Source organism: Cervus elaphus, chromosome 30 (genome assembly GCF_910594005.1).
Source record: "Cervus elaphus chromosome 30, mCerEla1.1, whole genome shotgun sequence".
Classification (NCBI taxonomy): domain Eukaryota; kingdom Metazoa; phylum Chordata; class Mammalia; order Artiodactyla; family Cervidae; genus Cervus; species Cervus elaphus.
Genome location: NC_057844.1, coordinates 14,003,936 through 14,028,399, shown reverse-complemented (window position 1 = coordinate 14,028,399; position 24,464 = coordinate 14,003,936). Strand labels below are relative to the sequence as shown.

Genomic DNA, 24,464 nt, shown 5'->3' with positions numbered 1-24,464 from the left:
CACAAATAAGAAATATTTTCAATGCCATAATATGTGTAATTCAAATATCAGGCTGGGAGTGGTGTTCTTTGTTTTGTTTTCTGTAGAGAAGGGCAACCATGGACTTGAGCAGACTGTAACTCCAAGTTGCTGGAGAAAAAGCTCCTAATAGTATCCTGGGGCACCACCATGGGAATCTTAATGTGCTCTTTCTTACCACCTTGTTCCAGGCTTGTTCATTTGCTTCTGATTATTTTTAGTGTTGTCAATTATTTAGCTAACAGGCAGAAAACTAGGCTTTTATTGACATCCAAAGGGACTCTCCTGAGTGTAATAATGAAGGCAGTTTATTGAATGCCTGTGAGGTTGCTTTCTAATTGTACACATTAATCTGCCCATGCAAGCTGGCTGAAAATACACAAGCAGATTGCACATGCAGATGGAGCACACAGGATGGCTTTTATGAAAGGACCTCTGGAATGTACTTCTGCAGTACTGTCTTTTCCTTAACAATCGAATGACTGTGACTATTTCAATTGGCGGCTGAGAACAGACCAGATTAATGGTGCATTAAGTCTGCTATTTTGGCTGGGGACAGACTCAAATTTCACGGTGGAGAGTTAGTTCTAGGATTCTTGAGCATGAAAGTGAAGGGTAGAAATAGGCTTCTAAACTTGGCATAGTTTTCATCATTATTTTACTCTGTCATTCTTTACTGTTTATAAAGGGTGAAATGTGATTTTTCAGGATTTTTTTTATGAGTCAATAGTACTGGTAGATTTAAGGATTTGAAGTAGCAGTTAATAAACCTGTGTGTGTGTTGTTATAATCATAGAAAGGATGTTGTGATTTACATTTTTCAAATTTCAACATTTTTAATTTAAATGGTAATTTATTCTGAGTCACAGTCATCTTTCTAACCACGTGGCTTTTGGATGGATGTCAAGACAGGTTTGAATTTGGAGACTACATAATGGATTATGGGGGCTAGGGTAAGGTGTGAATGGGGCAATCAGATGCATTTTGGGTGCAGGTGTTAGGAAAAACAGTGCTCTTGTAAGGATTTGCTGGAGAAATGAGAATTGTGTGTGTTTTAAGCATTTATAATTTTAATTCCTATCTAATACTCATTTAATATAACAGATTATACATTTGTATAGTTTTAAAAATATAGAAAGTGCTTGGTTCTTTTAAAATGCTGTTTCAAAGTAATAAGCTGCTATACTATTGAGAACTTATGGTATTTCAGCCATGTTAGGCATATTATATACATTTTTCATTTAATTTTTAGATCAATCCTATTAGAGATATATCATCTTTATTTTACAGGTGGAGGGATTGTGTAATTTAAATTCTACCCTTCACTTTCATGCTCAAGAATCCTAGAACTGACTCTCCACTGTGAAATTTGAGTCTGCCCCTAAAGTCACAGATGCAGTGAATGATGCAGTCTGATCTTGGTCCTGAAATTTGGGGGGCTAGGGAAAATGAGTATTTTAGAGGTGTGGTCAGGAACATCTGGCTAGGGGTGGGTGATAAGTACTGTAGCTCCATGGCATTGGGTGGGGGTGCTGTGGAGAAGACTATAGGTCAGTTCAGAGATAAAGACTTGGGCAAAATTGACTTCTGATTCTTCCAAGGAAGATCTAAATTTTGCCCGTAGGAGGCAAAAGAAAAACCAAGGAATTATGTCTGCTTTCTCTGATTTTCCTCACACGTGAATGACATCCTCCTCCAGGTCTCACATGAGATTAATTCCACAGTTAAGCTTACTGTAGGGTACATGGGCTTTTGTGAACTCTCCTGGGTGGACTCAATATTTAATATTCCTAGGGGAGAAGGGGCTCGGTTCCTTTTTGTTTGTTTATTTATTTTTTATTTTTGGCTGCACTGGGTCCTCGCTGCTGTGTGCTGACTTTCTGCAGTTGCACAAGCGGGGGCTCCAGCTGCAGGTTCCTCCTTGTGGTGGCCTCTCTCGTTGTGGGGCACAGGGCCTAGGGCCTGCAGGCTTCAGGAGCTGCGTGCCCCGGGCTCTGGAGCACAGGCCCAGCAGCTGTGGCACACGGGCTTAGCTGCTCCACAGCATGTGGCGTCTTCCCAGGCTGGGGACTGAACCATGTCCCCTGCACTGGCAGGTGGATTCTTAACCACTGGACCACAGGCAAGCCCAGGGCTCAGTTCTTAAAACCTTAGTTGGAAAAGCGTTTGGAACCAAGCTCATTCCCAAATAGGATCTTCTTTGTCCTACACTGCTAAGCATCACCATGCACTCTACCTGCCGATGGTAATGTTGGGAGTTCTCTTCATTTCCGCCATTGGAGCCATGCATCTCTTTTACTTCCATTTGAATGATATTGTGATTAGTTCCTAAGAGGCACATCTTCATCTGTTTTAGTTTCTAAGAGCCAGGGATCCAGGCAGGTCTGCTGAATATGCATACTTAGGTTCCAAGTTTGTCTTCTAATATGCTCACAAAACTTCTAATGCCCTTCATGGGAGCTTCTAAAAGACACTTAAGGGCCACAGTGATCCCTTATCCATATGGTAGGCTTACATCCAGCCTCACATTTTATAATCTGAGTAAGGTGAACCAAAAGTCATCCTATTCATAACTTTCTGTCTTATGCTAATGAGGTGAACTTATAGATACGAAAAGACTGATAGGATTTGGGCCTGTGCCGGGTGATGTGGGAGAGGGTTTGAGAAGACAAGGCTTTCTTCTGGGTTGGCTGCTATCAGCAAGCAAGAGTTGATTAGGTATCGAGTATCTTTTAAAAAACTTTTTATTTTATATTGGAGTACAGTTGATTAACAATGTTGTGTTAATTCCAGGGGTATAGCAAAGTAGGTATCAGATATGTTATTTAAAAGGAGGGAAGATCAGAGTGAGACTAATACTGTAATTGATTAATAAGCAGCAGTCTCTATCATTTTCCAAAACATTGGGGGTTTAGTTTAATAGTCATTTTTGTAGTTTAGACAACGTTCATACATTTCTCTTTGTTTAGTCATGTCATGGAGCAGTCTTATTTTTTCATAAGCCATAAAGTGACCTCCTCTGAGACCGATGTTGTATGAAATTACTTTCAATAGGAGAAGACCAAGGCTTAGCTATGAGTGCCAGGCCAGCTCCTGGATGTCAGGAACAGTTTCTGTCTTTCTTAGGATGTGATTAACAATTGGTAAAAAAAAAAAAAAAAAGTTGACTGGCCACTTACAAAATAGTTTCACTTAAGTATCTCATCACTGGAACATCATACCATCACTGTTCCCCTCTTGGGAGGGTATATCCGGGACCAGACTGCCTGCCTGGTCTCAAAATTTAACTTCTCTCCTAATATTTTTAATCTCTCTGCTTTATTTATTTATTTTTTTGGCTGCAAGGCATGTGGGATCTTGGTTCCCCAACTAGAGATTGAATCCCGTCCCCCTGCAGTGGAAGCACCAAGTCTTAACTACTGTACTAACAGGAAATTCCTGTTTAACCTCTTTGAGCCTCGGTTTCCTCATATATAGCAATGGGGTGGGGCTAATATTTGCTAAATCAAAAGAAGATTAATCAGTATAAACCATGTAAGAAATCAGACACTGTACTTGGAGGGAGAAGGTGGAGTATAAAGGAACGGGAAACAAGGACAGCAGAGGAAGAAGAGAGAGACCAGCTAACTCTGGCCTTTACCTGCAAGGGTAGAGTCTAACAACTTCTAGACAAGAGATGCACTAAGAAGGCCCCAGGGCCTGGAAAGAGCTCCTGGTAAACATACTATGCCTGGGGGGATATGCACCACCCCCAACCCTATCCTGGAGACAAGCTACCTGCATCAGTTCAGTTCAGTCACTCAGTTGTGTCCAACTCTTTGAGACCCCATGAATCGCAGCACGCCAGGCCTCCCTGTCCATCACCAACTCCTGGAGTTTACCCAAACTCATGTCCATCGAGTCGGTGATGCCATCCAGCCATCTCATCCTCTGTCGTCCCCTTCTCCTCCTGCCCCCAATCCCTCCCAGCATCAGGGTCTTTTCCAATGAGTCAACTCTTCGCATGAGGTGGCCAAAGTATTGGAGTTTCAGCTTCAACATCAGTCTTTCCAATGAACACCCAGGACTGCTCTCCTTTAGGATGGACTGGTTGGATCTCCTTGCAGACCAAGGGACTCTCAAGAGTCTTCTCCAACACTACAGTTCAAAAGCATCAATTCTTTGGCACTCAGCTTTCTTCACAGTCCAACTCTCACATCCATACATGACCACTGGAAAAACCATAGCCTTGACCAGATGGACCTTTGTTGACAAAGTAATGTCTCTGCTTTTTAATATGCTATCTAGGTAGGTCATAACTTTCCTTCCAAGGAGTAAGCGTCTTTTAATTTCATGGCTGCAATCACCATCTGCAGTGATTTTGGAGCCCAAAAAATTAAAGTCTGACACTGTTTCCACTGTTTCCCCATCTGTTTGCCATGAAGTGATGAGACCAGGTGCCATGATCTTAGTTTTCTGAATGTTGAGCTTTAAGCCAACTTTTTCACTCTCCTCTTTCACTTTCATCAAGAGGCTTTTTAGTTCCTCTTCACTTTCTGCGATAAGGGTGGTGTCATCTGCATATCTGAGGTTATTGATATTCCTCCTGGCAATCTTGATTCCAGCTTGTGCTTCTTCCAGCCCAGCATTTCTCATGATGTACTCTGCATATAAGTTAAATAAGCAGGGTGATAAGATACAGCCTTGACGTACTCCTTTTCCTATTTGGAAAATACAAATAGTATTTTCCATACAGGTTGTTCCATACAGGTTTCTCAAGAGGCAGGTCAGGTGGTCTGGTATTCCCATCTCTTTCAGAATTTTCCACAGTTTATTGTGATCAACACAGTCAAAGACTTTGGCATAGTCAATAAAGCAGAAATAGATGTTGTTCTGGAACTCTCTTGCTTTTTCAATGATCCAGCAGATGTTGACAATTTGATCTCTGGTTCCTCTGCCTTTTCTAAAACCAGCTTGAACATCTGGAAGTTCAAGGTTCACGTATTGTTGAAGCCTGGCTTGGAGAATTTTGAGCATTACTTTACTAGCGTGTGAGATGAGTGCAATTGTGTGGTAGTTTGAGCATTGCCTTTCTTTGGGATTGGAATGAAAACTGACCTTTTCCAGTCCTGTGGCCACTGCTGAGTTTTCCAAATTTGCTGGCATATTGAGTGCAGCACTTTCACAGCATCATCTTTCAGGATTTGAAATAGCTCAACTGGAATTCCATCACCTCCACTAGCTTTGTTCGTAGTGATGCTTCCTAAGGCCCACCTGACTTCACATTCCAGGATGTCTGGCTCTGTGTGAGTGATCACACCATCATGATTATCTGGGTCATGAAGATCTTTTTTGTACAGTTCTTCTGTGTATTCTTGCCACCTCTTCTTAATATCTTCTGCTTCTGTTAGGTCCATACCATTTCTGTCCTTTATCTAACCCATCTTCGCATGAAATGTTACTTTGGTATCTCTAACTTTCTTGAAGAGATCTCTAGTCTTTCCCATTCTGTTGTTTTCCTCTATTTCTTTGCTTTGATCGCTGAGGAAGACTTTCTTATCTCTCCTTGCTATTCTTTGGAACGCTGCATTCAAATGGGAATATCTTTCCTTTTCTCCTTTGCTTTTCTTCTTTTCACAGCTATTTGTAAGGCCTCCTCGGACAACCATTTTGCCTTTTTGCATTTCTTTTCTGGGGATGGTCTTGAATTCTGTCTCCTATATAATGTCACGAACCTCTGTCCATAGTTCATCAGGCACTCTGTCTATTTATCACTTCTGTGTGAATTCTAAGATATTTACTTAAAAATGTCACCACATGGAGAAGGAAATGGCAACCCACTCCAGTATTCTCGCCTGGGAAATCCCACGGACAGAGGAGGCTGGCAGGCTACAGTCCATGGGGTCACGAAAAAAAAAAAAGAAAAAAAAAAAAAATGTCACCACAAAATGAACTCTGGTCAAACAAGTAAGGGATCCAAGAAAGAGGAAGCGATATCAGAACAATTGTGAATAAAGAAGACAATGACATTTATAGTCAAATACATGATTAACTTTTTTCTTTTCCATTATTAAGAATCAACATGATCAAATTAAAATCATGAAAGGCTTCAGTGCTAGAAGAGGCATATGGATGGAAGAGAGAAGGATAGGAAGTAAAATAAGTATTTTTTGTATGAGTGAATGCTAGTGAATTCCAGATATTAATAGAAAAAATAGGTAATTATGTTTTTATCATATATTTAATTGTATTACATGTACAACTAGGATATATAACAAAAACATAAGAAAAAATCAAATGAAAAATTGATAATTACAACAGAAGGCAGAAAAGGGTGTGGAAGTTTTGTAAGCAACAAGACAGTAATCATAGTAAAAGGTTATATAGGCTAAATTTCCTTATTAAAATGTTTTGGATTGCAAAAACCCCCCAAAATCTAGCTTTATGTTACTATTAGAGATATCTATACAACTAAAAATAAAGGCATAGAACATATATCCATAAATGCTGATAAAAAAAGGCAAATGTAGCAATATTAATATGAGACACAACTGAATTCAAGATGAAAACATTCAGTAGGATAAAGGATATTTTATGCAGATAAAATATGTAATCCAAAAGATAATATGAGCTATAAATACCAATAGAGATGTGTAATGTATGAAACAGAAACTGCTGAAGTCTGTATGTAGATTATGGATTTGTCAAATTTTCTTTTTATTTAACTAATTCTCCATAGAAATTAATAGGTCATCATGTGAGCCAAAAAAATTTCAGAAGGCATAGAGGATATGAATAACAATGACTTGGCATGATTATATAGACATACTGTACCTAGTTTATGAAAATACCTATCCTTTACAAATATGACTTAATTACCATTGGCCATGACTCAAAGCCCTGGAGTAGGAAATATCAACCCACTCCAGTATTCTTGCCTGGAAAAATCCCATGGAGAGAGGAGCCTGGCGGGCTACAGTCCATGGAGTCACAAAGAGTCGGACACGACTGAAGTGACTAAACAACAAAATGACTCAAAGACTCTCAGTAAATTCCCCAAATACTCCCAAAGTCTATAAAGTCACCATTCCTAAGGGGAAAAAATTAATAAAATTAGAAATTAGGCAATAAGAAATTTTAAAGTCTATCCACTTAAATTTTTTTTCTAATTACCTTTTTAAATGTTAGGTTACCATCTGTCACCATACTGAATTTATTGTGGTAACCATTTCATAATGCATAAAAATATCAAGTCACTATACCTGAAATGAATATTGTATGTTAATTATTATTCAATTAAAAAATAAAGATTCAGGTTTCCTGGGAGGATATAGGAGACTATTAGGATAAAAAATTTTGAAACTAAAACTGAAATTACAAATTACTTTAGGATAAGAGAATATAATGTTTAAAGTATTCCACATTAAAAATCTATGGAATGTGACTACAAAATTATTTCTAAAATGTAGAGGTTTAAAAGCTTTTAGAAAAATGGAAATAAAATAACTTAAGCACATAAAATAAATGCAAAAAAAAAACAGAAAGGAGGAATAATTAAAGGGAGAAAAGAGATAAAGTTGAATAGAAAAATTTATCATTGATAAACCAAAACCTAAGTTTTTTGTAAAACTCTGATAAAATGGATAAACTTTTGACTTGTCTGAGTAAGGAGTAAGGAATAACTCCAAGGATAAGGGACGTATAGCCAAAATTCTAGAAGAGAAATACTATGTCCTACTTCTGTTAATTTTTTTAAACTCAAATTTCCTAGGAAAAAGTATGCCATTAGACTTGAAACCTGAATAGAATAAAAACTCTAAGTGGAAGAGAAAATGTAGTTTGATCTCATCTTAAAAAAGACACTAGGTCCAACTGGTCTGAAAACAGTAAAAGAAGGCAACTTTTTCAATAAAATCAGGAACAGGATGACAAGAGTATTTGCTATTTACAACTGATACTGATTTTTAGATAGGAAATTAGAACTTGTTTCTAACAAAGAGACAACTTAAATATTGGAAAGGAAGAGATAAGTGACTCTGATTGTTTATCTAAAACCTCTCAAGGGACTTAACTAAAGAATCCTCAAGGGACTTAACTAAAAAATTGTTAGAATTAATCAAAGTTTGGCTCTCATGAATGAATCTAAAATCAATATGTAAATACTTCCTTCTTCACACCATCAGACACACCATCAAAAGTCCATTATAAAATATAATTAAAAGAAAAATTTCATTTACAATATCTATTTATATTGTAAAACAGGTGAATGTAAGTCTAATGGACTTTTATATATTAAAAAAATACATAATATAAGATAAAAATAAACATAGAATATCTATTTACTATAGGAGGAAAAAATCAACATTGTAAAGCTAATTCTACTCTTATTCAAATATAAATGAAACAGGACCTTTTATGAAATATGATAAACCAATTTTAAAGAAAAAAATATTAAAAAATAGACTTGAAAACTTGAAGGGACAAGGGAGAAGCTGGTGACATGAATCATATACAACATAGGTATGGTAATAATAACAAAGTGTTATTGGCATTGCAGTTAACAGTGAATGGAAGAGAGTCTACCATTCTCTCAGTCATGTCTGACTCTTTGTGACCCCATGGACTGCAGCACCCCAGGCTTCCCTGGACTTCATTATTTCCTGAAGTTTGCTCAAATTCATGTCCGTTGAGTCGATGATGCCATCTAACCATCTCATCCTCTGTCATGCCCTTCTTCTGCCCTCAGTGTTTCCCAGCATCAGGGTACTTTAACTGTTGATACAAGTATTTTTTCAAATCATTGTCAAAAGGACAGATAATCTGACACGCTGTATTAACTCAACAGAGTGTAGTGAAGAATGCTTTTAAAATTCTGTGGTGAAATGCCTTTCTATGCTGTATGTACAACTTAGAATCCATAAGAAAAAAAAATACAGATTTGCCTACAGGAAAAACTTATGCTAGGTGACATAGTGAACTACATTACAAGTAAGTGATGGTCTAGGAGAAACTATTTGCTTCAAAAATAATAAAGGCTTAGTTTCACAAAGAACTCTTACAAATTAATAAGAAAAAGGCAACTCTAGAAAAACTGGCAAAGGGATTGAAACACATAGTCCAAAGAGAACAAATATAAACGAAAAAATATTTGAGAAACACAAATAAAATTTTTGTTTCACTGGTAAAAATATAAATGCATTGATAGTATCTCACAGGAAATGTGCTTTCATATATTCAACAGTTTGTACTGTACCTGGTATGTATGGGCTTCCCTGGTGGCTCAGATGGTAAAGAATTTGTCTGCAGAACAGGAGACCTGGGTTCCATCCCTGGGTTGGGAGCATCCCTGGGAGAAGGGAATGGCCGCCCACTCCAGTATTCTTGCCTGGAGAACTGCATGAACAGGGGAGTTTTGTGAGCTACAGTCCATGGGGTCACAAAGCCTTGGACAAGACCGAGCAACTAACACACTCACGCACCGGGTACGTGCCAAGCACTGTACTAGGTTAGCACGTTCCTGGTGTGTGTACTGTGAATATTACTGAGAGGTGTGCCCTTGGCCGCCCTCTGTCTAGGCGCGCCTCACTCGTTTACCTCACTGTCTGCGCTCTGCAGGGATTGGAGTTTGTGTGTCAACTCTTAGGTGGTGAGAGAAGGAAAAACTACTCCATCCACTCCGCAAGGCAAAAGAGAGACTTATCACTGCTACTTTTTCAGGGGGCGTGCCTTCCTAATTATGACTCTTGAGGGTTAAAATGGGTCCTTTAAAGTTTTTATTAGCACCTCCTTATCTGTCATGGTCCAGCGTTGGATGTGGGCAACCAGGCAGAGGAAGGTGCGTGGCACGCCTTGTAGCCTGTGGTGTAACGGGTGGCAGGTGCCTGACTCATGAGCTCTGACAGATCTCAGTGAACGTTTTTAAACTGACTGTTTTAAAAAAAAAATCCTTGTTGTTTATCTTTTTAATGTATGGTACTGTGCATCTGTTGATCCCGTATTCCCAAGTTATCCCCCCACCCCCACCCCCTTCCCCTTTGGTAACTATTATAAGTTTTTTTAATATAAACTGATTCTTCCTTGAACGTTAGAGATGCTGGTTGTCTTTTCTAACAATTTTTTTTTTTAAAAGCCTTATAGGAATTATCTTTGTCTTTCTGACCTATTTAAATGAGCCAACACATACACATTTCACTCTCTGTGATCTTTCCCATATATCTTATCCTTTCAAAAAGGTCAAGAACTTTTTGATTGATGAATCGCCATTAACATTAATATTCCATCATATTGCAATATAACCAGCCATATCCCTCTCCTTCCCTGACTTGCTCGCCCTCCAGTTTCTCCTTCCAAACCCCCACTTGTCCTCAAACCAGACAAATCTTAGTGGTACTGAGATAAATGCCTATTCATTTTTACACTATGGGCCTAGGCAGCTGCTAGACCTGACACCGAGACAGCCTTAAGGACTGGTGGTTTCCTCCCCTTTCTTACCTTCTCCTCCCCTAAGGTTCTGAAATAACTAAGATGATGAGCTTAACCCTTGAGAATTCTATTTTTTCTACTGTTCCTCAGCCCTTCTTGGCCTCTCCTCATGTCCTGGTGAAACTGATAACCTAAACTGAGAAGTGATTCTCAGTTGTATATTATGGTGTATATTATGTTGTATTAGTTCAGTTCAGTTCAGTTCAGTCACTCAGTCATGTCTGACTCTTTGCGACCCCATGAATTGCAGCACGCCAAGGCCTCCCTGTCCATCACCAACTCCTGGAGTTTACTCAAACTCATGTCCATCGAGTCGGTGATGTCATTCAGCCATCTCATCCTCTGTCGTCCCCTTCTCCTCCTGCCCCCAATCCCTCCCAGCATCAAGGTCTTTTCCAATGGGTCAACTCTTCGCATGAGGTGGCCAAAGTATTGAAGTTTCAGCTTCAGCATCAGTCCTTCCAATGAACACCCAGGACTGATCTTTAGGTGGACTAGTTGGATCTCCTTGCAGTCCAAGGGACTCTCAAGAGTCTTTTCCAACACCACAGTTCAAAAGCATCAATTCTTTGGCACTCAGCTTTCTTCACAGTCCAACTCTCACATCCATACATGACCACTGGAAAAACCATAGCCTTGACTAGACGGACCTCTGTTGGCAAAGTAATGTCTCTGCTTTTTAATATGCTATCTAGGTAGGTCATAACTTTCCTTCCAAGGAGTAAGCGTCTTTTAATTTCATGGCTGCAATCACCTTCTGCAGTGATTTTGGATTAGTTGTATTAGTAGGGTTGGCTCATTGCTGCAATCAACAAACCTCAAAATAAAATAATTATTTGAGCCCTATTTTTTGATGTAAGACATGGGAGAACAGGTATGAGAAGAGGCCCCCTCCACGCAGATATTCAGACACCAAAAACAGTGGTTCTCCCACTTTCAATACACAAATGACTTCCAGGTTTGTGCTAGGGCTTGTCCCTATTCCAGACCTCCAGAAGGAGGAGAGAAATATATGGAGGCTCATGCATGGGAGGCTTATTATCAGTTCATCCTTGAAGTGGTGTGCATTACTTCCTTCTTCATTTTTTTGGTCAGAACATCCACGTGGCCAACCTTAGCTGCATGGAAAGCTAGGAAATATGGTCGGGTTATATGACTAGAAGAGAACTTTCATTTTGATGGATATTTAGAAGTATCTGCTACAACAGATGGAGAAGGCAGTGGCACCCACTCCAGTCCTCTCGCCTGGAAAATCCCATGGGCAGAGGAGCCTGGTGGGCTACAGTCCATGGGGTCACTAAGAGACGGACATGACTGAGCGACTTCACTTTCACTTTTCACTTTCATGCATTGGAGAAGGAAATGGCAACCCACTCCAGTGTTCTTGCCTGGAGAATCCCAGGGATGGGGAGCCTGGTAGGCTGCCGTCTACGGGGTCGCACAGAGTTGGACATGACTGAAGCGACTTAGCAGCAGCAGCAGATGTTACCCTGAAGAGGCCTTTTAGGATAAGCCACAGGCACCACCCTAAGGACAAGTAGGAAAGATGCTTAAGCGTCCTGAGTTGGAGATGAATGAAAATTAACTAAATCTTCAAAACCAGTCTGTTATTGGTGGTCCATTCTCAGGTGTTCTCTGGAGAATAAAGGAAGGGATCCTGTATTTGTGCCTGGGTTAAAGTGCTAACGTGGGAGAGGATCACCCCCCTCATTAGATGACAGAGTCAGAGTCGTGGCAAAGAAGGAACCCCAACAAAAAGGTGACTCAGTGCTGGAGTCGAGGGTTCTTAGTTTTGTTGGACTTCCCCTCCAGTAGATGTTCATCCTTTTGAGCCTCAAGGAGGTTCTTTATTTACTTTTATTGAATTTGACCATAATTACCTGCAAGCATTCCAATCCAGTTCAGCCAATCTATGGAATTTACTGTATTGATAATAGAAAAACGCCAGTTAGCCTGGTAACTTGGAACTTCTCTTGTTTGTAAAGTTAATCACTTGGGAGTAATCCACATTCTTCACAGGCCCCTACTGGTATGCCTCTGGCAGTCCTGTGGCCCTGTCACTGTGCTCTGGTCTTGTAGCATGAATGGGGCAGTGATCATGGGCACAGAGGCCACGGCTGCTGGTTACCTAGCCAGCCGGCTCTGTGCTTGGCGTTGGCAGGTAAGAAACATCCCTTAGAACACAGTGCGGGGCTGCTGGCGACCTGGTCTGAAGCTCCTTACTTGCTTATCACGGTGCTTCTTTTCTGCTGCTTGCTCCCATAGTCTGCTCTCAGCTAAGGATATTGAGAAATCTCAACCAAACTTCTGGCAACACTCTTCTTTTTACACTCGTGACTGATGGCTTCATAAAGCCTCAGACAATGAGGCAGCTTCCAGCTTCTGCGACATCATTAGTCTCCTTGTCTACTCTGGGCAAGATAAGCAACCCTAGACAAATGGAAAGGCTGCTCGTCTCAGCTGCTGAAGCCTTGTGTTTCTTCGGGTTATGTTCATCGCTTAACTTTCAGCTCTTCCTTTCCCAGCTGAAGATTCTGACCTTGTTCAGATGCCATGTTCTACCTAAGTAATTATTTGAAGTGATGTTGGCATCTCTGTTTAACTTCTAATTCCTTATTTTGATTCCTGTCCTCACTGGATACCATTTATTTTTACCAGACCATTTGTGTCTCCTTTGATGCCCATGCCCTAAGTGCTTGATAAATTGGATCTTAGCATCAGGCCTAAAATATGAGGGGGAACAGAGGGGTGACAGAAGGAAAAGGCAGAAGGAGAGCACGCTGCCAGGGTCTCGTGCGGTATAAACCAGGCCTTGCTAAGCTATTTGATTGTGAATACAGAGTAAGGGGATCAAAGTTCCACCAATTACATGGGGAAAGGACAAAGCAATAGAAATTCATCAGCGGGAGGCAGAATGGGGCAGTTGTTAAAAGTAAGGACCAGGAAACAATTCCAGCATTCTATGCTTGACACACTGGAGGGAGAAATTGGGGTGATGGTTTGGATTTTTAAGGGAAAATCAACTTATTAAAACTGAGGGTACTTCCCTGGTGGTCCATTGGCTAAGACTTCATGCTCCCAATACAGGGATCTGGGTTTGATCTCCAGTTGGGGAACTAGATCCCACATGCTACAGCTAAGTTAGCATGCAACAACTGAAGATTCCATGTGTTGCAACTACAAGATCCTGCATGCTGCATCTAAGACCTGGCAATCAAATAAATCAGTAAAATATTAAAAACACTAAGGCTATGTCTTGGTACACCTTTCACAATCTCTCAGAGCTAAAAAGAGATACAGATCAGAACTGGCAGCACGTCTTCCTTCCACGGAAGGTGCAAATTAAATGCAAAGGGGTGTGTGTATGTATAAGGAGAGGGGCCATTTCTGCTTTCAGAATTCCAACGGGGCCCATGACCTGTAAATGGTTAAGAGTGATGGGCTTAGCGGCTCTGTGTATCCTGAGGGTAGTCCAAGCCACGGGGGCAGTGAGATGACTGGAAGAGAGACCCCTGGAGGGTGAAGGGCCTGACGTGGCACCAGCAAGGTGTGAGGGACACCATACCAGGGGAGGGATGTTCATTCTACAGCCCTGCACTGAAGTCTGAGTCGTAAAGCTTTAAGTGTTCAGATAGGAAATTAGCGCCCACACTGTGGAATCTGATAGGGCATTTATCTCCATGTCAAAGGACATGAAGCAGAAAAAAATGAAACGGTAGGTTCACATTCCACAAGCGTAGTATTATATTTTTCAAACTGTGAGGTGCAATCTTGCAATAGCATTTTGCTTTGATCTTGTACTCCTACCATGTCCACAAACTCAGCTTTTGTTCTATTGAGGACACTTTTCGTCATCCCCGATGGAAGTCTAGGCTAGTATCCGAAGGCATGATAAAGAAGGATATTTCTTCTGTTATGAGGGCGCTAACACCTGTTTGTGTTCCTGCTAGCAAAACCGCCGAGTTCTTGAGAAGGTTTGAGGCCGACGTGCCACTCGGAGGAGCCCGTTCAGCTGCTGGTCACAATCCACAGTCTTCAGCTTGGGTGAGTGGAATATCATGCAGGGTGCCGTGGGGCACTTTTTAAAGTGGGTGAAGATTAGGGCCAGAGAGTGACTTCTACAGCATAGAATTTTGGAACTAAAGGCAGAGCTGATCTGAGCTGAAACCCTGACCTCAACTATCGTCTCAGCTGTAAAACAACGCTTGTACCTGTTGCCAGCATCATGGGCGCTGGGACGAGCAGCAGCCTCTGAAAAACCTTTGCTCTCAGCCAGTCACCCATCCCTCAGATTTGAGTGTTTATGTAAGTTCTGTCATGCATGCGAAGTTGCTTAGTCATGTCTGACTCTTTGCGACTCCATGGACTGTAGCCTGCCAGGCTCCTCTGTCCATGGGATTCTCCAGGCAAGAATACTGGAGTGGGTTTCTATGCCCTTCTCAAGGGTATATTCCTGATCCAGGGATCAAACCCACATCTCTTGTGTCTCCTGCATTGGCAGGCAGGTTCTTTACCAGTAGCACCACCTGGGAAAGCCCAAAAAAAGGGTGTATTGCCTCCCCATTGGGGAATCAAACCCCGGACTCCCGCGTCACAGGCAGGGATAGTCACCACTATACTAACAAGGACCGGGCACATACAATTTCTGCCTAGAAGGACCTAAGTTAAGTGAAGAGGAGAACTAGGTGTAGAGCAGAGTGGTGAGTATATTGGATATAAACTATTGGAAAGCTGAAGCTTAAAAGATGAGTCACAAGAGAGTATAATTCCAGGTTTCAGGAATTAGAAGAAAGAATGGAGGTACAATGGCAAGGAAAAGCATGGATGACTTCTGTGTAGCTGCAGTTGAGAAGGGCAAGCGAGGAGCCTGGAGAAGTCAGAGGCCCTGGGGAGAGTTCCTCAGCTGCAGCAGTCTGGGTGGGGTGGTCCACTGGGTGGGCTGTCCTGGGTACTGCAGGATGTGTAGCAGCCCTGACACCCAGGGCAGAAGATACGAGAAGCCTCTCCCAGGCTTTGAGGCTTCAGAGATGCCATATACAGGAAGCTCCTGGTGCCCGTGGTGGAACACCACTGCCCGCCTGAACGAACTTGAATTTCATTCTGTGAGTCCTGAAGGTACTGAGATGTTTTAAACAGGGAAGCTTCAAGGTCCCATTTGCATTTTGGCTGCTGGATCACACTGGTAACCAGGTGAAGGATGGGTCTGAAATAACAGAGAGGTCTCTGAAGCTTCCATATTAGACTCAGCGAGCAATGGTGAAGGTCTGAAGTAGAGTGGTGGGTGAGAGGATGGAGATGAGAGTGTAGGTCAGAGGAACGCTTAGGAGGTGAAAAGGGCAGAGCTTGGTTACTGACTGACCAAATGGGGGCAAGGATGACCATGGGAAAGGGTTGTAATTGAAAGAAAAGGTTGTTTTAGGTTTTAGAAAGACAGCTTTTCAGGGTCTGGGTAGGTAAACGAGAGGCTGTTAGATACGTCTGATTGTCCTCTTCCCCCAGCCCTCCTTCTCTTTAGTGATTGCATTTTAAAATGTCAGGAAGATACTATGACGCTCCTTGGGAAAAGGTCATTCTACTCTTACCAGAAACCTCTCATTGCTTCTTATTTTTCCCCTGCATTGAAGATCACGGTGTTCCAAAGTCCAGATTTGCTAAATGTGGGCTCCACCAGTCATATCAAATCCATCGTCCCTCTCATTGCAGGGTACTGGAGGAAGAAGTTTTGAGGAGCTGTAGGTAGTAGGGTTAATCCCGTGTAGAGATGTTCCTTGACATATGTCTACACGGCCTTTTCATGATGGAGGAGGGGAGGCAAGACAGGCATTGGATAGCTTTACCACCTGGGTGTTTGGCTGGCAGGATGGTCTTGATTTCTGTTTGAAGGGTCTTGAATCCTGTGACTGAAACACCTGTGTGCTTGCACTATTGATTTTGGCTCGTTTCTTCAATTGAACAAGATCCTCCTGGAATTTCAATATTGTTGTCCAAGCATTAGTAATCTCTCCCAGAGTTGCATTTCCTGTGGATTGATTAGTGCCTTAGTCATAAGATCCTCAGGCTATTAATAGAAAATATGGGGCAGGATTGCACCCAGGATAGCTCCTCACCAACAGCATTCCACAGCTGCTCCTGTTTTGACACCAAAGTATTAATAATTTGTGGGTGTTCAATATATTTACTGACTTGTTACCCATATTATAGTCTTCTCATACTGTCTAATCCATATGCATAGAACTCCTCAGAGAATGCATTGCAGAACCATTTTTTTAATGCTTTAGGAAAATCAAATATGCACACTACACCTCTGTGAATTTAAAGGAAGACACCTGCAGTTTGCTTTAACTATGGTCAATGCGCAGAAGGTGACACTGCGTGATACCCAAATATGTGGGGTGTGAGGAGCTGCAAGGTTTGTTTTTTTTTTTTTAAAGCTATTTCAGTTTTACTACATAATGCAACTTTCCTGAGAAAATGGTTGTTCTTCCCACTTCTTTAAATGTGGGGCTATCATGGCAGATGGGAATTTAATAAATACTATATATGATGCCAATGTAAAAAACAAGGAAATTCCTGTAGGTCAGAACGTCAGAGAGGAGGAATTCACAGTGTTCACTCGCACATGGACGGATGTAGTTCTCTATACTGGGTGTGGAAGCAGACGTACCAGCAGCATCATACCCGCCCCCCCCAACCCCGAGTCATATCATAGAATGTTTCCAGTTGCACCATCAGTGTACAACCAGTCTCTGGTTGGCTTCCCCCTGCCTCTTCTACCGAGATCAATCCTTTGAGAAAAATACCACCTCATCCTGTAGTTCCATGGCTCCCCCTGTCCTCAAGAGTCAAGTCAAAATGCCTTAGCTTGTGCACAAAGCCCTATCTGTGCCTCCGTCCCTCCACCTTCTCCCCCCACAACCCGCCTCTCTGTGGTCCTGCAGTCTAGGTCTCTGCTGCTCCGGGTGTGGGCCATGGCCCAGCAGTAGAGGCGGCGCCCGAATGATGCTCCAGACCTGAATCAGCACCGGAGTTTAACACGGGCGTAGCTGACGTGTGTGCACGTTTACGTTTGAGGAGCACTGCTCGCTAGTTCATGCCTTTCCGGCCACTGCTGCCACCACTCTCACGGCCGCCACTCTGGACACTCACTGCAGGTTGCTTTAGTTTCCATCTGGGTGTCACAAGTCCTTTAAAAAGTCAACACTGAAAGGCACAGGTCCCTCACATGCCATTCAAACCCACTTCTATTCCAGTTCTTTACATTCTTAGTAAAACATTTCCTTTGCTGCTGTAGTGAATTTTTGCCATTTTAGGGGCTTCAAACACAAATGGAATCTCTGCAGTTCTGGAGGTCAGAAGTCAGATGTGAGGAGGAAGGGACTGAAGTCAGGGTGTCAGTAGGGCTGGTTTCTTCTGGAGGCTTGAGGAGGAATCTGCTCTTTGCCTCTCCCAGTATCTCTTGGCTGCTGCTGCCATTCTTTGTTTCCTTAACCCGTGTGTGTGGGTGTGTGTGTGTGTGTGTGTGTGTGTGTGTTATCTGCTCAGTTGTGTCCAAATCTTTGTGACCCCACGGACTGCAGCCCACCAGGCTCCTGTGTCCATGGAATTCTCCAGGCAAGAATACTGGAGTGGGTTGCCATTTCCTCTTCCAGGGGATCTTCCCTACCCAGGGATGGTACCTGCGTCTCTTGTGTCTCCTACATTGGCAGGCAGATTCTTTACTACTGAGCCACCTGGGAAGCCCCTTCCTTGACCTGTGGCTCACTCTAATCTCATCGTCATATCACCTCCTCTCTACTCTGACCTTCTTGCCTTCCTCTTATAAGGACCACTGTGATTCTATTGGTTCTACCTGTACCACACAGGTGCCTCTCTCTGTGTCCCGATTCTTGATTTCTGTAAAGTCCCTTTTGTCATATAAGGTAACACTGACAGCTTCTGAGGCTTCCCTGGTGACTCAGATGGTAAAGAATCTGCCTGCAACGCAGGAGACCTGGGTTCAATCCCTGGGTGGGGAAGATCCCCTGGGGAAGGGAATGGCTACCCACTCCAGTATTGTTGTCTGGAGAATTCCATAGACAGAGAAGCCTGGTGGACTACAGTCCATGGGGTTGCAAAGAATTGGACAAGATTGAGCGACTAACACTTTCACAGACAGTGTGCAGGGGTTAGGATGTGGAGCTCTTTGAGGGGGCCGTTATTCATCCAGCCACACTCCCTTAGCTGTCTTTTGTTATTTGGCTCTGAATATGTTAATTAAGTTTTCTATAAAGAAAGCTGAGTGCCAAAGAATTGATGCTTTTGAACTGTGGTGTTGGAGAAGACTCTTGAGATGCCCTTGGACTGCTAGGAGATCCAATGAGTTCATCCTAAAGGAAATCAGTCCTGAATATTCATTACGAGGACTGATGCTGAAGTTGAAACTCCAATACTTTGGCCACCTGATGTGAAGAACTGACTCACTGGAAAAGACCCTGATGCTGGGAGAGATTGGGGGCAGGAGGAGAAGGGGACGACAGAGGATGAGATGGCTGGATGGCATCACTGACTCAATGGACATGAGTTTGAGTAAACTCTGGGAGTTGGTGATAGACAGGGAGGCCTGGAGCGCTGCAGTCCATGGGGTCGTAAAGAGTTGGACACGACTGAGCGACTGAACTGAACTGAACTGATGTTAGTAAAGTATATGGCTATCTGTTGATTCATATATTTTAAATCTTATGAATTTTTTCCCCTGATTCTCCCCATCTAATCATTCAGTATCTCAGGCTTTCCTTTATTATGACTCTGCAAATAGTTTTCACTGCCAAGCCAGTTATAATTTACATTTTCTCTCTTTTATAACTTTGGAAATCTTTCATTTTATTTTTCATTTTCTTAGTTTCCTTAGAATATCTGACTGCCTTCCTTTAGCTTTTGTGAGTGTTCTACAAAGTGCCTCTTGATGCAAATTTCCATACAATTTTCCACTTTGTGACTGTCAGATTAACTTGTCAATTCTGGGTTTCTTTCCCTTTTGCAAACCTCCCTCCTCACTTCACCTGGGCTGGTTGATTTTGAAGCCTCCTACAGCGTTATTGTTCTGGGACTGTCCTTTCAAGGAATAGTTCCCAACCTCAGCTGTTCACTGGAATCATATGGGTGGGGGGACTTTAAAGCTCCCTGATGCCTGGGTCACGCCCCCAGGGCTCCTGCTGTATTGTGGCCTGGGCGTTAGGTTTTTAAAGCTCCCCAGATGATTCTAGTGTGCAGCCAAGGATGAGAATCAGGGCTTTAAAATCATCCAGGGAATTGCTTTTATTGCTTTCCTGTGTTGGGTTCCCTGATTTCTGGGTCGCATTTCTTCTTCTTTTTTTCTTTTTTGCTTTATTTCTTTGTGTTGGTGGGGCATATTATTTAGTAGTAGCTTCCCAAGAGAAGATGTATGTTCAAGTCCTTACATGTCTGAAACTATCTTTATTCAACCCTCATACTCAGCTTGCAATTTTCCAGTAAGTATTCCAAATTGCAAATAATTTTCCTTTACCATTTTGAAGGCATTGCTCTTTTGACTTTGAGTTATTCGTTCCTAAGGAATGCAAGGCCATCTGAATTTTGTACTTATGTGGGGGCTTTCCCTTGCTTCCCCTGGAAATATTTCTGTATCTCCTTCTGTTTTATTTTTTTCTGGTATTCTGTAATTGCATAATGATGTGCCTTAGTGTGAGGGTCATTTTTATTCATTTTCAGTCTGGAAATCTATCTCTAGTTTTAGATGATTTTCTTGTGTTATTTCTTTGATTTATTTCCTTTCATTTTCTCTTTATGGGATTCTTATTATTCAAATCTTAGGCTTCCTTGATTTATCTTCTAACTTTTTCATAAAAAAGTATTTTTTCCCCTCTAATTTATCTTTGACTACTCCCCCCGCCCCCTTGTGTGTGTGTGTTAGTCACTTACTTCCTGGCATACTGAATTAGAAAAAACTCTAATCTTTTCCCTCCTAAGTGTATCCTTAACTCCTACACTACCTCGTGTGCATGCTCTCTCTCTCACACACACACACACACACACACACACACACAGCACTTCTGATACAAAACGTGTGTCGGGTTTTCCCCACCAAGCAGTTCTGCAACATCAGCTAAGTGTCCCACAATTTAACTCAGTTCTGACACTCTCTGCCTGGAGATAGCATCAGATCTCACAGGCTAAGGACTCAGTCCCACAGGACTGCTCTCCACTTCAGATGCCAGTCACAAGTGATTGGTCCCAAGGGGACCCAGAGCTTCTGCCCAACTTGGTTACAAATCCAAAGTATCCACAAGGGGCTTCCCTGGTGCTCAGTCCAGTGGTTAAAACTCCACATTTCCATTGAGAGGATTCAGGTTCAACCCATGGTTGGGGAACTAGGATCCTGCATGCCATGGAGTACAGCCAAAAAAGAAGTTCCCATGACCTGCACTTGGGATTTAATTAATTTGCTAGAGCCACTCACAGAACTCATTCTACTCTATACTTACTTATGTTTACCAGTTTATTAAAGGGTATGATAAAGGATACACATGAACAGCCAGATGAGGAAAGATACAGGGAACGGCCAGGGAGGGTTCTATGCAGCTTCTGTCCCTGTGGGGTTGGGATGTGGCCACCCTCCTGGTGGATATTTATATACGGGTATGTGCATCTACTCAACAGTTCCTTGAACCCCTATATTTCTGGGACTTTTATGGAGGCTTCCTCCTATAGGCATGATCAGTTATTAATTCCATTTCCAGCTCTTTTTCCTTCTCTGGAGGATGGAGGTTTGAGACTGAAAATTCCAAACATCTAACCATGACTTGGTTCTTCTGGTGACCAGGCCCCATGCAGCAATCATTCAGGAGCCCACATGGAGTTGCCTCAGTAGAACAAAAGGTGCTCCTCGTGGTCTGATCACTTAGGAAATTACAGGGTTTTAGGAGCCCTGAGTCAGAGATGGGGTCAAAGACCAAAGACTGGAACAAGAGATGGTCTGAAAGCTCTTATCATTTAGGAAATTATAAAGGTTTTAGGAGCTCTGAGCTCTGTACCAGGAACTTAGGGCAGGTATCTGTATATCTATATCTGTCTATCTCTCTCTCTTTCTATATCTATCTATCTATCTATCTATCTATAGATAGATAGATATCTGCTGTATTTATATTTTGGAACGACCCTGATGCTGGGAAAGATCGAAGACAAAAGGAGAAGAGGACAGCAGAGGATGAGATGGCTAGACAGCATCACTGACTCAGTGGACAGGAACCTGAGCAAACTCTGGGAGACAGTAAAGGACAGGGGGCCTGGCGTGCTGCAGTCCGTGGGGCTGTAAAGAGTCAGACATGACTTAGTGCCTGAACAACAGCAGCCTGCCATATATACTATATACAAAATGTATATAACATTTTTAAGTATACGTAATTTTTTCTGTTATCTCACACATTTTATTGACTTTATCTTCTAAATATTTTACTTGTTTGTCTTTTTGTGGGGAAGAGGAGATATTTTTAATTTCTAAGAGCTCCTTTTCTTTGTTGCATTAAAAAGAAAAAACCAGCAACCTGTTCTTGTTTCATGGATAAAATATCACCCTCTATGTCTCAGAGGAAACAGTGCAGGGAGCAGTATAAAAGTTCAAAGAAGGGCGCCCAGAGGCTCGCAGCCTGGTATGCGGGAGTTTACACAATCCTTTCATTCTCACCCTGGGATCTGAACACGGCTGCCTTCTGTCCTAGGCCTGTCTGGTTTAGTTGATCCAAAGGATACACTTTTGACTTCCTGTCAGGCTGGGAGCATTAGCACCTGAATTGTCGGGTGGAAGCAGACGACGTGGATGCCTTCCTCTCATCCCTCCGCCTTCCCGGTCGCTGGTACATCCATCTCTGGGGCCCTCACGTTGCTCTGTGGGGCAAGCTCCCTTCCTGTGGCTCCTGCATCACTCCCCCGGCTTCACCCCCACTGCAGCAAGGCTTTAGATTTGCTCTTTGCTCTCCTGGCCACTTAGTGTTTCTTCATCTACTTTGTCCTCATGGATCTTTTGTCGGAGAACACTGGTTTCTCTTGGGTTTTTGAAACTAGGGCTTATGTTTGTTTCAGTTCCTCCTCTGTTTAGGGTAACTTCTGAAAAAGCATGGAGCAGAAACATATTCACTTCACCATCTGAAATGGGAACGCAGTGCTTATTATGGATTGAATTGTGTCCCCTCAAAATTTATATGCTGAAGTCGTAACTGCCAGTACCTCAGCATGTGCGCTTACTTGGAGACGGGGTCTTTACAGAGGACGTTAAGTTAAAAGGAGATCTAATCCACTAGGAAAGGTCACAGGAGCAGACACGTATAGAGGGGGGATGATGTGAAGAGACGTGAGAAGACTGTCATCTGTAAGCAAGGAGGGAGGCATAGATCCCTCCCTCGCAGCCATCAGAAGAAACATACATACACTACTGACACTGTGTATAAAATAGATAACTGAGGACCTACTGTATAGTGCAGGAAACTCTCTTCTGTGTTCTGTGGTGACCTAAATGGGAAGGACGTGCAGAAAAGGGGATATGTGTATTCATATAGCTGATTCACAGTACAGTAGAACCTGACATCACATTGTAAAGCAACTATACTCCAATAAAAATTTTAAAAGAAAGAAGCCAACTTTGTAGACACCTTGATTTTAGACTTTTAGCTTCCATGTGAGGCAATAAACATCTGTTGTTTAAGCCACCCAGTCTGTGGTTCTTTGTTATGACAGCCCGAACAACCTAGTATAATACAATGTCATTTTTCATTTATTCACACAATGTCCTGCCCCTGCTTAGTCTGATTCCTACTTTTTAAAACGCAACCTGATGTCTCCCGCTTTGAGAAGGTGTCCTTGATCTGCTTTAATTCAATGCCCTTCTTTTTAGCATCCCTTATCACAATACCTCTCATGCTATACTGTAATCATTAATCTTATTAATCTTTCTGTCTGACTTCCACACTAGGCTATAAGTACTTGAGGCCGGGGGTCCTATCTGACCTCAGGGATTGTGCATAGGAGGTTGAAACATTGCTTATTGAATGAATATATTATTAGTATAGCTTGTGGGGGAGGATAAGCCAAAGTGTAGTTAAGTAACAAATTTATCATTAATATGTTAATACTTTTTGAGAGAAAAATTATATGAATATAATTACATAGAAATTTCTGAGACTTTAAGAAAGCTAGTGATACCCATACACGCACACACAACACTCGATTAAAATCTCATTGTGAGAATAAAAATAAAGAAAACCAGTGATCAAGAGTCGTTGCCCGTATTTTTGAAGAGAACTTCCTGTCCTGCCTAGGGATCACAGCTGGGTAAGCAAGCATTGGGCCTGCAAGTAACTTTGAACTCTTCATAGTTGAGATGCCTTGTGAACTGCCCAGATTCTGTGGCTTTTTCATTGACACTTTATGTGTCTAACCACTTTTTTCTAAGTCAAATATTGTGTGCTGTGCCCATGTGTACTCAGTCACTTCCAACTCTTCTCGACCCCACAGACTGTAGCCTGCCAGGCTCCTCTGACGTGGAATTTCCATCCAAGAATCCTGGAGTGGGTTGCCATTTCCTACTCCAGAGAATCTTCCCGACCCAGGGATAAAATCCCCATCTGTTGTGTCTCCTGCATTGGCAGACGGATTCTTTAACACTGCACCACCTGGGAAGTCCAGGACCCATATTCTGATAAGAAACTCAACAGGTTGAGTTTAAAAGGAAGGTATACAAATAGGTTCCTCACTTAAGTCATCTTATCTGCTTTAACTAAATCTCTTATTCCTCCTTTTACTCCCTTGAATAGAGAATGTGCTACCAGCCTCTCTTCCCTCCTTTCAGACCTTCTCATATAAAAATAAAGGGTCACTAGAGAATGATTCCCTACCATTTATATCTTATCACAGTCCCCTTGTATTCAGGATATGGATAAAGTCCTAGGATGCGTGTGCCTGTCTAATGTGGCAGGGTT

At 42.1% G+C, this 24,464-nt stretch overlaps 1 protein-coding gene and 1 long non-coding RNA gene across 2 annotated transcripts in view; one reads left to right on the top strand and one right to left on the bottom strand.

Moving 5' to 3' along the window:
- The window catches only part of LOC122686956, an 89,064-nt gene that overhangs the window by 27,586 nt on the left and 37,014 nt on the right, over positions 1-24,464 (bottom strand). The gene's annotated exons all lie outside the window — the stretch shown is intronic.
- The window catches only part of EPSTI1 (epithelial stromal interaction 1), a 96,750-nt gene that overhangs the window by 41,660 nt on the left and 30,626 nt on the right, over positions 1-24,464 (top strand). Inside the window, exon 7 of the mRNA XM_043892329.1 lies at positions 14,430-14,523. Coding sequence (XP_043748264.1) covers positions 14,430-14,523 — 94 coding nt within the window. The remainder of the gene's footprint in view (positions 1-14,429; positions 14,524-24,464) is intronic.